Source organism: Neovison vison, chromosome 1, assembly GCF_020171115.1.
Source record: "Neovison vison isolate M4711 chromosome 1, ASM_NN_V1, whole genome shotgun sequence".
Lineage (NCBI taxonomy): Eukaryota > Metazoa > Chordata > Mammalia > Carnivora > Mustelidae > Neogale > Neogale vison.
In genome coordinates this window covers 63577512-63592278 of record NC_058091.1, presented here as the reverse complement: position 1 = coordinate 63592278, position 14767 = coordinate 63577512, and the positions used below count along the sequence as shown (strand labels likewise).

The 14767-nt window shown below is 44.0% G+C and overlaps 1 protein-coding gene across 1 annotated transcript in view; it reads left to right on the top strand.

Moving 5' to 3' along the window:
* The window catches only part of ARFGEF3 (ARFGEF family member 3), a 186001-nt gene that overhangs the window by 165999 nt on the left and 5235 nt on the right, over window positions 1-14767 (top strand). Inside the window, exons 27-33 of the mRNA XM_044247931.1 lie at window positions 647-775; window positions 3614-3790; window positions 5150-5264; window positions 6033-6135; window positions 6351-6482; window positions 8766-8887; window positions 13403-14624. Of these exons, the coding sequence (XP_044103866.1) occupies window positions 647-775; window positions 3614-3790; window positions 5150-5264; window positions 6033-6135; window positions 6351-6482; window positions 8766-8887; window positions 13403-14624 (2000 nt within the window). The remainder of the gene's footprint in view (window positions 1-646; window positions 776-3613; window positions 3791-5149; window positions 5265-6032; window positions 6136-6350; window positions 6483-8765; window positions 8888-13402; window positions 14625-14767) is intronic.

Below are 14767 nucleotides of genomic sequence, written 5' to 3'. Positions count from 1 at the left end.
GTCCTGTGGAGTTTTCCATGTGGACTTTATTGGTTATATCCCCTAGAGTGGTGCATAATATGTGATTCTGGCTTCTGCATTTCCTATAAATTAGCTTGTTCACACTGCTTATATTCTGAGGTTCATGAGCCTTTGTCCCCTAGTTTCTATCTAAGACGATAAAAAAAAAAAAAAAAAAGCTTTGGACCTAGGGAGTGGTGACGGTTGCATGAATACCACTGAATTGTATATGTAACAAGACTTAAAGTGGCAAATTTTTTAATATATTTATATTTAAAAGAAAATCATATACATATATATGTATATTACATACAGTAAAACAATTTTGAAAAAATATACTAAGATGATGCAAAATGATATTTTATTATTTTGGTATTGTCAGCTCCCAAGAAATCTGACCTTTATTTCATTATAGTAGAATTTACCACATAATCTTCTTCCTGTAGGGGGATGAGAAGAAATTTTGGTTTTTTTTTTCCTTTGACTTTGTTAGAGCCTGTTAGTTGTCATCTGCCCAGGCTTATAGACACTGAGGGCTACCACACCATGTGACACTCTGCCATGGTAACGACGCTTAGTTGGCTCTTACGATGACTCTGAGTTGTGTCTAACTGGATCTCACCAAGATCTGCTGCTTGGTTTCCAGGGCTGATAGAAGTGTGGATCATCCTCCTAGAGCAGCTGACAGCGGCTGTGTCCAACTGTCCACGTCAGCACCAACCGCCAACCTTGGATTTACTCTTTGAGCTGTTGAGAGACGTGACGAAAACACCTGGTAAGAATTTCTATGTCTGTCTTTTGCGGGGAGTTGTAATACATAAAACTTTTTTCAGGAAGGTATTTCCGTGTGCCTGCCCATTTCACAGCTCTACCCCTAGACTCGGTACAGAGCCTCCTGCATAATAGCTGCTCAGTAAACACTTGTTGAATGACAATGAGGCAGTGATGGGTTAAGATATGTCCTGTTATTGTTGATATATATTCCCACCAGTCTGTTTATAAATAATGTGTGCTAACCAGTTAGCTGGGTGTGTTGGATCCCTCCAACAACCAGGCAAGGTTATTGGCTTTGCTCTGTTTCATGATTATAGCCTTCCTCTTTAGCTAGATCTTACATGCTCTTGGCCCCAGGGCTGTCAGTAGGGCCCGCTGAGTTTCCAAGGACATAAACCACTCAGAAGTATATACAATATTAAGACAGCAAGATTCTCAATGTATAAGGGTCATAGATCATTAGATTGACAAAAAGACATGTAGGGGGGCCTGGATGGCTTAGTCAGTTGAGCATCTGACTCTTGATCTCAGCTCAGATCATGATCTCAGGGTCATGAGATGATCCCCACATTGGGCTCCATGCTCAGTATGGAGCCTGCTTAAGATTGTCTCTCTCAGGGGCGCCTGGGTGGCTCAGTGGGTTAAGCCGCTGCCTTCGGCTCAGGTCATGATCCCAGAGTCCTGGGATCGAGTCCCACATCGGGCTCTCTGCTCAGCAGGGAACCTGCTTCCTCCTCTCTCTCTCTGCCTGCCTCTCTGCCTACATGTAATCTCTCTCTGTCAAATAAATAAATAAAATCTTTAAAAAAAAAAAAAGATTGTCTCTCTCTTCCCCTCTCCTTTGGCCCCTCCCCCTGCTCATGCGTGCTCTCACACATGCTCTTTCTCTCTCTCAAAAAAGGAAAAAGACTTGTAGTGATCATCTATACCTTGATAGTATAAGAAAAGAATGGCCCTGAGGAATTTATTTTCTCTTTTGAATTAATTAAATTTAGCATGTACACTTAACACATGCAGATTTTCCCAAGATCCAAGCAACTTACAGAATTTCTGGTTTTCACAATCAGAACCACAAATGAACCCACTAGTTAGTTCTAGAGTAATAAGAATTTTGTTATTTATCACAAATTGATGAAGACTTGATACTTGATACGGTTTTAAGATCCGTTGCAAGTGTATAGGAGAATTTATTTTTTAGAAGATTTTATTTATTTGACAGAGAGAGATCACAAGTAGCAGAGAGGCAGGCAGAGAGGGAGGGGGAAGCAGGCTCCCTGCTGAGCAGAGAGCCCCATGTGGGGCTCGATCCCAGGACCCTGAGATCATGACCTGAGCCAAAGGCAGAGGCTTAACACACTGAGCCATCCAGGTGCCCAAGTGTATAGGAGAATTTTTATCAGAAAATCCAGCATAGCTACTCCCATGTCAGAATGTTATGTCTTTTATCCAAAAATAAGCAGGTACTTTATAGGATTAATTATATACCTCTCTTTCACTAGTCAGTACCATTTTCTCATTTCACATTGCCATTAAATATATGTGGGAGCCCTTAATTCTAGAAATCTATCATCAAAGGAAATTAATGAAGACAAAATGGGCTTATAATGATTGCTGAAATATACTGAATACCAAAAAAATTATGAACACCTTAACTGTGCTAAGTAAATTATGATAAGGGCAGATGAATTTTCCACATGCATTCAAATGAGTACTTGTGAGTAACATTTGAAGTATATATTCTACGGAATATAATCACAACATGAAAGTTTATGCATCTATAAATACATACGTACATTCAAAAAGACTAGAAGTCAAACAAAAATGTGATTATCTCTGTGGGCAAGGTTTCTTTCTTCTTTGTATTCCCGTGTTTTCTGTTTATTAGGAAAAGGATGCTTGCTTTTTTATTAGAACTTTAAAAACTGATCACTTTCACAAGGATTTTCACTATAGCATTATCCAAAAAGCAAAAAATTAGAACACCTTAACTGTCCATCAGTAAGGGAACAGAGACGTAACTATTATCTAAATCCACTGACACAGAATGATCTCTAGCTCATGTTAATGGGTTTCTTGATGTTTCCTATAGATACTTATATGTACACTTTAGAAGTTATTTTCTTATAAACATACAGATGCATATACACATATATCTGGGGAGTAGAGTTAATCAGATGATACTTTAGCTTTATTGGTATTATTTGAATTTCTTTGAATTTATTTGTGTGTCATTTGTGTAACTAAATTCATACAGAAACAAAAAAGAGGAGCACCTGGGTGACCCAGCCAGTTAAGCTTCTGACTCGATTTTGGCTCAGGTCATGATTTCGGGCTCTTGGGATCGATCCCCCATGTCCAGCTCTGCACTCAGCAGGAAGTCTGCTTGAGATGCTCTCTTTCCCTTCTGCTCCTCCAACTCAAATGCTAAAATAAATCTTTTTTTTTTAAGATTTTATTTATTTATTTGACAGAGAGAGATCACAAGTAGGCAGAGAGGCAGGCAGAGAAAGAGAGAGGAGGAAGCAGGCTCCCCACTGAGCAGAGTGCCCAATGCGGGACTCGATCCTAGGACCCCGAGATCATGACCCGAGCCGAAGGCAGTGGCCTAACCCACTGAGCCACCCAGGTGCCCTGCTAAAATAAATCTTAAAGAAAAATGCCACTGAAGACCATATATTCCCTAATTAGTAGTCAATTCTCTTTCCTTGCATCTTCTCAGAGAGGGGGAAGGAGGGCTCCTGTGAAAGAGAAGGGCCATGCCAAGCCATGGCAGTGACTTCCATTTCCCTATAGGAAAGCTGTTGCAATCACAGTTCTGATGCTAATTTTTCTTTTTCAGGACCAGGATTTGGTATCTATGCAGTTGTTCACCTTCTCCTCCCCGTGATGTCCGTGTGGCTCCGTCGTAGCCATAAAGACCATTCATACTGGGATGCAGCTTCTGCTAATTTTAAGCATGCCATTGGCCTGTCTTGTGAGCTGGTGGTGGAGCACATTCAAAGCTTTATACACTCAGGTATCTATGCTCCCATAGAAGTCCATGCTAAGCATATTTTTCATGGGAAGCATCACTGTCTAAAAGTGCTTATAAATACCAGTGTATGATTTTGTCTGGAAATTTCTCAAAGAGAAGTATATGGTCGGTACCAATCTTCTCCTAGATTATCAAAATGAAACTTGACACTTAAAATGCATATGTGACTAGAAATATAATGCCATCTAGTAGATTTGTGCATGAGAAGAGGGGAGGCAAGTTCAAGTATATAATCAAGTATATAATCAATTAAAAAAAGAACTGGCCCTGTGGTCTGGGAGTGAAAAGGGGGTATAGCCTCCTGCCTCCTCTGGGAGGCTAAATGGAGGAGAGAAGATTTTAACAAAGGCTTCAGTTATAGGCGAGAAGCTGCTTAGGAGGTTGGGGGTGAAGCATCTTAATATCTGTGGCACTATGAAAAAGCATGTGGTGGATAGTATATTGAAGTCAGAAAAAAAAATCACTGTTGGCCCTAGATGTTATAATTCTATATGCCTTTGGCTTTTCTTTATAAAGAAGAGGTAAGGGGCTCCCTTGTTAGAGAGGTTAGAGAAACTCATAAGATGTTCACCCCTAGGGAAAGTCAAAAAGCAAATCTAAGAAATGGGTAGCTCTATTAGATTTAATGACAACTTGCCTCCACAAAATAGGAACATTAATTGAGAAAGAAAACAAGTGGGTGTTTCCACATGTAACGGTAACTATCCCTAGGGGTAGATGTTCTCAACTAGATGTTCTCAACTAGATCGTTGCTTTGCCCAGCACAAAAATTACTGAGGCTACTGAAAATTGGATCTGTGTCATCACAAGGACTTTGAGGAAAAGAATGCAGATGTATTTCTTGAATTGGAAAAGTAGAATGTGATTTGTGAAGGTCTCATTTTCTTTAATCTGGGGATATGTGCAAACTGAAGCCAGACTGAGAAGTTGAAGACAGTAAGCTGAGAGAGGGTTTGTCAGGAGCATTTAATTAGTCTATCAGGCATAAGGAAAGTATATGTTTCATTTTTCTCTTTTTAAGAATTTAATTTTTTTTTACTAGCTACTATTCAGGCTGTTCTGTGTTCCAGTCTGTGTAAGTAGATTTGTGCATATATGCATTATATTATATGCATAGCTTCGAAAAATGTACGTCAACACACCAAAGCCACATACATCATCATGAAATGATTAATACAAACTAAAATCAAGTTTTAAAAAATCCAAGAAAATTACTTCCCCCCCCCCAAATATTTATATTCTTTTTATTGCTCAGACTTTCTCCTTTAGCTATAGATGCCTTTTCAACCCCCTCCTTTACAACGGAGTTTAGTGAAATCTTGGTTTTACTTTTCCATGTAGACATCCGGTACGAGAGTATGATCAACACGATGCTGAAGGACTTGTTTGAGTTACTGGTAGCCTGTGTGGCCAAGCCCACAGAAACCATCTCCAGAGTGGGCTGCTCCTGTATTAGGTGAGGAAAAATCTTCCCTAGTTCTCCACAGTTTTTATTATGAAATCCAACAGGATTAAATTATTTTATTGTAGCAATTCACTTTTGGATTGCTTTCTAAAGGTAAAAATGTCTGTATGTATATGCCAGTAATTCCTCATTTCAGTGTTTAATCAGCAAATATTTATCGTGTAGGCATTATACGAGAGGTACTCAGCTGCATGAGAAGTCAGCCAAGGCCCCTGCCCTTGAGAGGTTTATAGCCTTTTCTAACGGACATAACAGAAAGAGATGCATAGAAAATAATAATAGGAAGGAGTTACTCTACATGCCAAGGAGGGCAGGGGAGTAGATGGTCAGCAAGAGCTTTTTCTATTGATGACACTTTGTCACATCCCCCGAGGTGGGCAAGCTCTTGCTAGTTGGGGACTTGTAAGCAGAACATCACAGACCTAAGCATGGAGATCAGAGTCACCAGTAACAGTTACTTTGGTTGGTATTTGTCCAGGAGTAGTAGAAAATGGGGCTAGAATGGAAAAAATAGTAGAGAATATATACAGTCTTGCATGCAAGCCTAAATTGAAACATTGCCCTGTTAGTCGTGGGGCCCCCATGATATTTTATAGTGAAATGCCTTAGGAAATCGTGTTGGGACAGTGGAACACCAGCTGGGTTAAAGACAAGAGGCAGCAAGGCATGCACGGAAGCTGTGGGATGAATCTGGGTATGCTTCTGTAAGGGCAACAACACGTACAGATTCAAGACCCCTTTCCTCGTCTCCTCGAACAGGTACGTCCTCGTCACTGCGGGCCCCGTGTTCACTGAAGAAATGTGGAGGCTGGCCTGCTGTGCCCTGCAGGATGCCTTCTCCGCCACACTCAAGCCTGTGAAGGTAAACTGCTGGCAGAGAGACCAGAGCGGGTTCCCATCTCCCGTTGTCCCCTCATGCCTGTCAGGTGGGGATGGGGATGTCCGGATGCCGCCCTCCTCCTCCTGGAAGGCAGCCTCTCTTGAACTCCTACAGAGGCAGAAAAAGAAGCTGTCAGAGCAGTGCTTTTGTCCCAGACTGAGGGGCACCCAGGGAACCTCTGCTGTGTTTCTCCCCAGGATCTGCTGGGCTGCTTCCACAGCGGCACCGAGAGCTTCAGTGGGGAAGGCTGCCAGGTGAGGGTGGCGGCCCCCTCCTCGTCCCCCAGTGCCGAGGCCGAGTACTGGCGCATTCGAGCCATGGCTCAGCAGGTAAGGACTGGGGACTTCTAGAAACTTCTTCCTGATGGTCCTGCATCACCAGACTGCCTTTCTTTCCGTTAGGGAGCTACTCCTCCTGGCTCTGACATCTTGTCAGTACTGTTCTTGATGAGGAATGACTAATGCAGTCAATAGCCTTAGAATCCTCTCCACCACCTCTTTCTTAGGGCATCTTGCAGTGTCCAGATCAGCTAAAGTCCTTTCTCTCCCTGGTCGCTACACTTCATACACCACTTGATTTACTTGGACTCCTTATATTATCCGTATTTGCTTAAATATTGATGTTACTTGCAGCCTACAAGTGCCTACGGATGGCAAACCTATTTGGTTTTTTCCTTATATCTCCCCTACAGAACCTTTTCCAAGCTGCTTAATTTCAGTGGAATGTAAGTCATAAGTAAAATTAAAATATACTTACACATGCAGGGATCACAATGTACCAATGACTTTTTTCTTCTGGCAAATGTCAGAAGGCAGAAAAGTTGGTTGTAATCTTCTGAGCAGAGAACATATTCCATATACTTTCCCCTGGTGTTCCTAGAGCAAGGCATGTAGAAGACACTTATTTAAAGTCTGTTGAGTCTGAGAGTTACTAAATCACAAAAGACCTTCCAACATTAGCACTAGCTACAGACATGCCCCCAAATACTTAAGTGACATGTCAGTCTATCTCTGAGATAGACTGCATGGGGCTTCCAGCAGCAGGATTAAGCACTGTCCCTAAATATACATATATTCAAAATAGTGAGTGGTTGTTGAGAATTCAGTCTATCATTTAGTGGCAACAGACATATTTGAAGTATGTCTTCGCATGCAGAAGATATTTTGCAAATGTGTGTGGTATGTTTAAAACATTAAGCAATTTTTATAAATGTATATGCAGTGTTGGATTAAATTTTTGGTTAAGTATTCTAATTCTTTAGAAAAGTAAAGTGAATTGGGGGTTATATTCAAAGGCACCCTTTTTCTAGAAGATCTGTTTAAATCCTTAATAAAATCTCCCCTTAGGACATAAATAATCCAGGATACCCTGATTATCAGTTGAGACGTTTCCTGGCTAGGCCTGGTTTCTAAAGGGCTTTCCTTAGCACGCCTCACAGGGTGGGTTAAGAACCTTCCACTCTGCTTCTGCCATCCTCTGCTGTCCACATTCGTGACAGCCCAGGACATGATGGTTCTGTTGGGAAGGGAGAGAGCACATCCCACTGAAGCATCCATGGCCAGTCTGCAGAGGTCGGAAGAGAAGGAACAAGGCTGCAGTGAGGATCCACTTTGGCCCACACAGCTGTGATGGACAGCTACCACAGAAAGGCACCGTAACAAGAAGCCAAGAGGTGGTCTTCTGACAGGATAGCTTCCCTAAGGGGAATCCATTACACTGCTAACACTCGTCCCCATGTGCTTACGGTGGGCTTCCAAACTACATCCCACCACACAGCAAGAACATGGAACCTTCTTCTGAAACAGTAGATTGTTAATGGAGAAAAAAAGGCAGAGGCCATTTAGTGAAGCTTTTACTTTTTAATATTTTCTCTTCCTCAGTCCCTAACCAAAAACTTTGGAAAGAAAACATTTAAAAGTACTTCTGTTGGGACACCTGGGTGGCTCAGTGGATTAAAACCTCTGCCTTCAGCTCATGATCCCAGGGTCCTGGGATCGAGCCCCACATTGGGCTCTCTGCTCAGCTTCCCCTCTCTCTCTGCCTGCTTGTGATCTCTGTCAAGTAAATAAATAAAATCTTTTAAAAAAAAAAGTATTTCTATTTTCAAAGGGAAGAATCAAGAAGTGCTTACAGTTTTTTTTAGTCACTTCTCCCACCGTCCCATAGAGTAGCATGGCCACATCCAGAGTCCTGAGAGGGGACCCTAATTAATTTCTTCCTCCCATGTTGGACAGAACATAATACCACACAGATGTCAAAATCAGAGATTTTTTTTTTTTTACAAACACAGCCCCTTTTTATTTACTCTCAATTAATTTTAAATATCAGCTCTTGCTAGTTGGAGTGTAATGAGTTGTCATGTAATAAAATATGTTATTAGTATTAGTGTCAGCTGCTAACGTCTGAATGTTTCTTCTTCTAACACTATATGTACATAATACATATTAACCCTCTCAACAAACACACCAGGTAGAAGACCATTATCAACCTCATTTTATAGGTGAGATGAGTAGGAAGAGTTAGCAACTTACCCAGAGCCATCCAGCCAGTCCCTGGCAGAGCCACGTTGAGGATGATGGAGCTCTGAACTGAACCTTTGCATACCTTTGCAGGTGTTTATGTTGGACACCCAGTGCTCGCCAAAGACTCCAAACAACTTCGATCATGCGCAATCCTGTCAGCTCATTATTGAACTGCCTCCTGATGAGAAGCCAAATGGACACACCAAGAAAAGGTAAGCAGCGAATAAGCTTAACCATGTGGACAACTTAGAATGAGGGAAGTCCGTTATCTTCACTTCTGGCTGCTTATAATCCAAGCTTTGACTAAGAATACTGAAAATATTCATAAAGTCATTTAGCAAGGGTTTCTACAGAAAATTGTTCACTTTTTAACCAGAGCTTCCATGCTTCACGTGAGTACCCTCCACTGGGTGGCTCAAACAACAGAAATGCATTTGCTCACAGTTGTGGAGCCTAGAAGTCCAATATCCAGGTGGTGGCAAGGCTGGTTCCTTCTGAGAGCTTTTCTCCTTGGCTTCTGGTTGGATGTTCTCTCCCTGTGTCTTCACTTAGATCACTCTTCTGTACATGCCTGCGTCCTAATCTCTTCTTATAAGGACACCGGTCATATGGTGGATTAGGGCCTGCCCTAATTATTTTTCAAGACCTTATCTCCATATCCAGTCACTCTGTGATACTATAGGTTTGGACTTTGACATGTGAATTGGGGGGAGAGGCCACACAACTCAGTGTGTCTATAGTATTGTCCATATTATGCCTTTTAAAAACAAATTTGTAGTGTGAGGCATGATTCATAATGTTTTGGGAGAAATACATCAACTTCTCATGAGCAATACAATTGTCAGGAGACAAAAAGATCTCTGCCCTGCCACATGAATCTTGCCCTTTTTAGATTTAGTCATTTATTATTTTAGAGAGAGCTGGCGGGGGAGAGGAGGAGAGAGAACCTCAAGGAGACTCCCCACTGAATGTGGAGCCCAGCGCAGCCCAGCACCAGACCTTGAGATCATGACCTGAGTTGAAATCAAGAGTCGATGCTTAACCTACTGAGCCACAGAGGTGCCCCTAATCTTGCCCTTTTTAAATACTATCATTTTGCCTAAAAACTCTTGTTCCGAGACTTGAAGATAATAGCCGCCACTGAAATCTCCCATTTTTAAACTGCAGGACACGAATAATGATGGCGACTATTTGAGCACTATATGTGAGCCACAGCGGCTAACTATTTCCACTCCCATTTTACCACGGGGAAACATTCAGAGAGGCTGGGCCAGCTGTCCCGGGGCACACAGCACAAAGGCAGGGAGCCATCTGGCATACGTGGGTTTGACTCTTACTACAGAGCAGTTCTTAGCTTAGCAAAAGATGTAGCATGAGATGAGTTAGACCTACGGAAGGCTCCTGTACATTCCATCCAGTGTATCCTCAAAGGTCCATGTTGAAGACACCCATGGAAAAAAGACTTATCAATAAAGAGAAATCTGGGTGTGGTTTTAAATCAGCTTGGCAGGGATAGCCCTGAGCTTTACCCAAACTACCTCGTATGCGAGCTTTAAGATGTGGTACTTGAAATTCTGGGTCTTTTTCTCTCTGAAGCTAGTATTAGCATGTCTTATATCAGCCACCTGTTGGAAAGTTAACTCTCCAGGAGGACAACTTTCCTTTGCACTTGGCCTCAGAAGCACTTCACAGTCCCCTTAGTAACAGGCATGTGGAGAAAAAGGTTGAAACACTTGGGTATAACAAATTGAAAAATTATCTGTTGATTTTGTTTAGCTCCTGTCAGCATGGGTGATTAAAAGCTGCACTCTGGGGATGCCTAGGTGGCTCAGTCATTAAGCGCCTGCCTTCGGCTCAGGTCATGATCCCAGGGTGCTGTGATCAAGCCCCGCATCAAGCTCCTTGTTTGGTGGGAAGCCTGCTTCTCCCTTTCCCACTCTCCCTGCTTGTGTTCTCTCTCTCACTGTGTCTTGCTCTCAGTAAAATAAATAAATAGAATCTTTAAAAGTTGCACTGGAAGAGATCATGCTGAGTGAAATAAGTCAAGCAGAGAGAGTCAATTATCACATGGTTTCACTTACTTGTGGAGCATAAGGAATAACATGGAGGACATAGGGAGATAGGAGAAGTGAGTTGGGGGAAATTGGAGGGGGAGATGAACCATGAGAGACTGTGGACTCTGAGAAACAAACTGAGGGTTTGGGAGGGGTGGGGGGGTAGGAGCTTGGGTGAGGCTGGTGGTGGTTATTATGGAGGAAACGGACTGCATGGAGCACTGGGTGTGGTGCATGAATAATGAATTCTGGAACACTGAAAAAATTTTAAAAGAAAAGTTGCACTCTGTAACCAGTTATTTTACTCTTTCCCTGCCTTTCTGAAATGCTTATCTCACTATTGTTCTGGCTGCTTTTCTTTTCTTATTGTGCATCGTGTGGCTTGAACCTAAAGCAAAAGGAATTTTCTGGCCTTTTCACATGCACCCTTAGCAATTTTGTCTCTTAAAGCATCAAAGGGGATGATCTTGGCTGATAAAGATGCTCCAAAATTCAAACATGGCCTCGCATCCACCGTCCTTTTAAAGATTTGCTGGGAAAGGGCTTTCCAGCTCTCAGGGAAGGTAACAGATCAGGTCCTGTGGGCTGTGGTGTCATACCTTCTGAAGGTTGGTCCGACTCCCACCTCTCGCTGTGGTTCCTGCTGCAGGAGTCCAGGCTGCCAGGGGCTGGGGTTGAGGTGTCTGAGCCATTTCTCCAGAAGAATCTTCCTCCAGGCAGCAATCTGTGCAGGCACCTGCACATAGAACCCATCTGTCTGTTACTCCGCTGGTCCTGGACACTTACTGAGTACTGTTCTCACCAGTTTCCCAGGCCCTGGGACATAGAGGAATAACAGGCTGCCCTGCATAGTGTACTGGGGCCGACAGACAAGGGAACAGACCTGAGTGCCTGGTGACAGGAGTTCCCTTTAGTTAGCGTCCTATAGCTGTAGACATGAAGCGTTAGACCAACTTGGTGGCTTTTTGAGCCCTCTTCTCCAGAAAAATGCATATTCACAGTTCCTAACACCTTAAATAATTTACCAAAAGGAGGGGGGAGAGAATGGGGAGTTATTATTCAAGGGGTATTGAGTTTGGGATGAAAAGATTCTAGAAACAGTGGTGACAGTTACCCAAAATTGTGCAGGTGCTTAATGCCACTGAGTTGTACTTTTAAAAATGGCTCAAATACCAACTTTATATCATGTATATTTTACCACCAAAAAGAAAAAATTTCTTTAGTGATTTGTTAGAAAGGGTTGGAGTCTGTAAATGACAGATCTGGGCTGAGCCTACTGTGTTCACTCAGTGTACCACCCCACCAAGGGCAAGTTCAGCCCTTAAATGTATGAAGCATTTGTGTTCTTTTCTGCTAGAAGAGTCCTTTTTAAATGCAAGGTCATGGCTAGACATATTGATATAATAGTTGGATCTCTGAAATAAGCAATTAATCTGAGGATCATAATTTTATAATTACCCTGTGAGGAAAATTAGTTTTCAACATAATGGCATAAGCTACTTTCATGCAATTCCAAGAGCACTGAAAACAAAGTGAAACCATAAACTACAAACCACAAGGGTGAATTAAAATATTTAGTAAAGGTAGTGCCTAGAATTGAAATTCTTTTCTTAGTCTAAGAATCCAACCAAACAAAAGAGGCCAAATCACCAAAGGGCACTTTGAAGGCTTCCTTATGTGGGCTGTGCCCGCTTCTCAACCAGGAGTCCTGGCCAGGTGTCCGTGGAGGGTTCGCCCCACCCCCATGCCACATAGCTGACCTGAGGGGCATCTCAGTGGATCCAAAAGAGCATTCAGGGTCCACAGTGGTGTCCTGTGGGCCATGATAGCAGGAACGGACACGGAAGAGAATTGTACGTGTTGAGCGAACATGGCTTTCTCTCTCCTAGGTTTGGCTTAAAAAGCTTTGACTTATATTATTTATTAATATTGCGAATGTTTGGACCTCGTCCATCTCACGTGCTGGAAGCACTGAAGTTTTTACATCTATTCACCGAAGGCATTAAAAGTTAATCCTGGTAAACTGGTTTGGTCCCTAGAAAGCTAGACTTCAGTGAGATTGCTCACAACTTTGGGGTTGAGAAAAAAGCCCACACAGTAGAGAAGAAAGCCACTTAAAATTCAGAGAATTGACCAGATGTTGTTACTTTCTGATTTTATCTCCTTCATGTTACGAGTAATAAAATGTCAAATGTCGTATCCCATTACTGTGCCTATATTGAAAAGTTTTTATGAAACAGTAATATCATACAGTGCCTAGATTTTAGGAAGTATCGGCAATTCCATTAATCAGGACTAAAATGGTGATCATGTAATGGCTCCAGAAGTTGGCCTTTAATTTTTTTTTTAAGATTCTATTTCTCTACTTGAGAAAGAAAGCAAGCACGTCGGAGTTGGGGAGGCTGCAGAGAGAGAAGGAGAAGCAGACGCCCCGCTGAGCAGGGGGACTGATGCGGGGTCCGATTCCAGAACCCCGAGATCACGAGCTGAGTCGAAGGAAGCCGCCTAACCAGGCACCCCCAAGTTTGCCCTTTCTAAAAGAAGGCATTGAAATAAAGCAGTTTTGCCTATAGTTTTGCCTATGTCATTCTAAAATGTGTAATACTGGAATCCCTTTCAAGTAACCCACATTGGGCAGAAAGCTACTAATCAATCCCTTCTTTTCATTTGAAGCGTTTCTTTCAGGGAAATTGTGGTGAGCCTGCTATCCCATCAGGTGTTACTCCAGAACTTGTACGACATCTTGTTAGAAGAGTTCGTCAAGGGCCCCTCCCCTGGGGAGGACAAGACGGTGCAAGTCCCAGAGGCCAAGCTGGCCGGCTTCCTCAGGTACATCTCCATGCAGAACCTGGCGGTCATCTTTGACCTGCTGCTGGACTCGTACAGGACGGCGCGGGAGTTCGACACCAGCCCCGGGCTGAAGTGCCTGCTCAAGAAGGTGTCGGGCATTGGAGGCGCGGCCAACCTCTACCGCCAGTCCGCCATGAGTTTTAATATTTATTTCCACGCGCTGGTCTGTGCTGTCCTCACCAACCAGGAAACCATCACCGCCGAGCAAGTGAAGAAGGTGCTTTTTGAGGACGAGGAGAGAAGCACAGATTCGTCCCAGCAGTGTTCATCTGAAGACGAGGACATTTTCGAGGAGACGGCCCAGGTGAGCCCCCCGAGGGGCAAGGAGAAGAGGCAGTGGCGGGCCCGGCTGCCCTCCCTGAGCGTGCAGCCCATCAGCAACGCCGACTGGGTGTGGCTGGTCAAGCGGCTGCACAAGCTGTGCATGGAGCTGTGCAACAACTACATCCAGATGCACCTGGACCTGGAGAGCAGCCTGGAGGAGGCCCCCGTCTTCAAGACTGACCCATTCTTCATCCTTCCGTCCTTCCAGTCAGAGTCGTCCACCCCCTCAACCGGGGGGTTCTCGGGGAAAGACACCCCTTCCGAGGACGACCGGAGCCAGACCCGGGATCACGCCAGCGAGGCCGGCAGCCTGAGGGCGGGCGGCGGGGACTTGCTGCTGCTGCCGCCGAGCCCCAAGGTGGAGAAGAAGGACCCCAGCCGGAAGAAGGAATGGTGGGAGAACGCGGGCAACAAGATCTACACCATGGCCGCCGACAAAACCATCTCCAAACTGATGACCGAATACAAAAAGAGGAAGCAGCAGCATAACCTGCCCACGTTCCCCAAAGAGGTCAAAGGGGAGAAGAAGGGAGAGCCACTGGGTCCGCGGGGCCAGGACTCCCCGCTGCTTCAGCGTCCCCAGCACTTGATAGACCAGGGCCAGATGCGCCATTCATTCAGCGCGGGCCCCGAGCTGCTGCGACAGGAGAAGAGGCCCCGCTCCGGCTCCACCGGGAGCTCTCTGAGTGTCTCTGTGAGGGACGCGGAAGCACAGATCCAGGTGGGTTCCCATCAGCCTGGGGATGCCGGGAGGCACACCTAGCAGTCTGTGTTGGGGGTGGGGAGGCTAGCCTTCCAGGGACAGACGTGTCCCCCTCATGGAACACTCACACATTGTGTAAGTCGATAGACACCAGTAGGAGA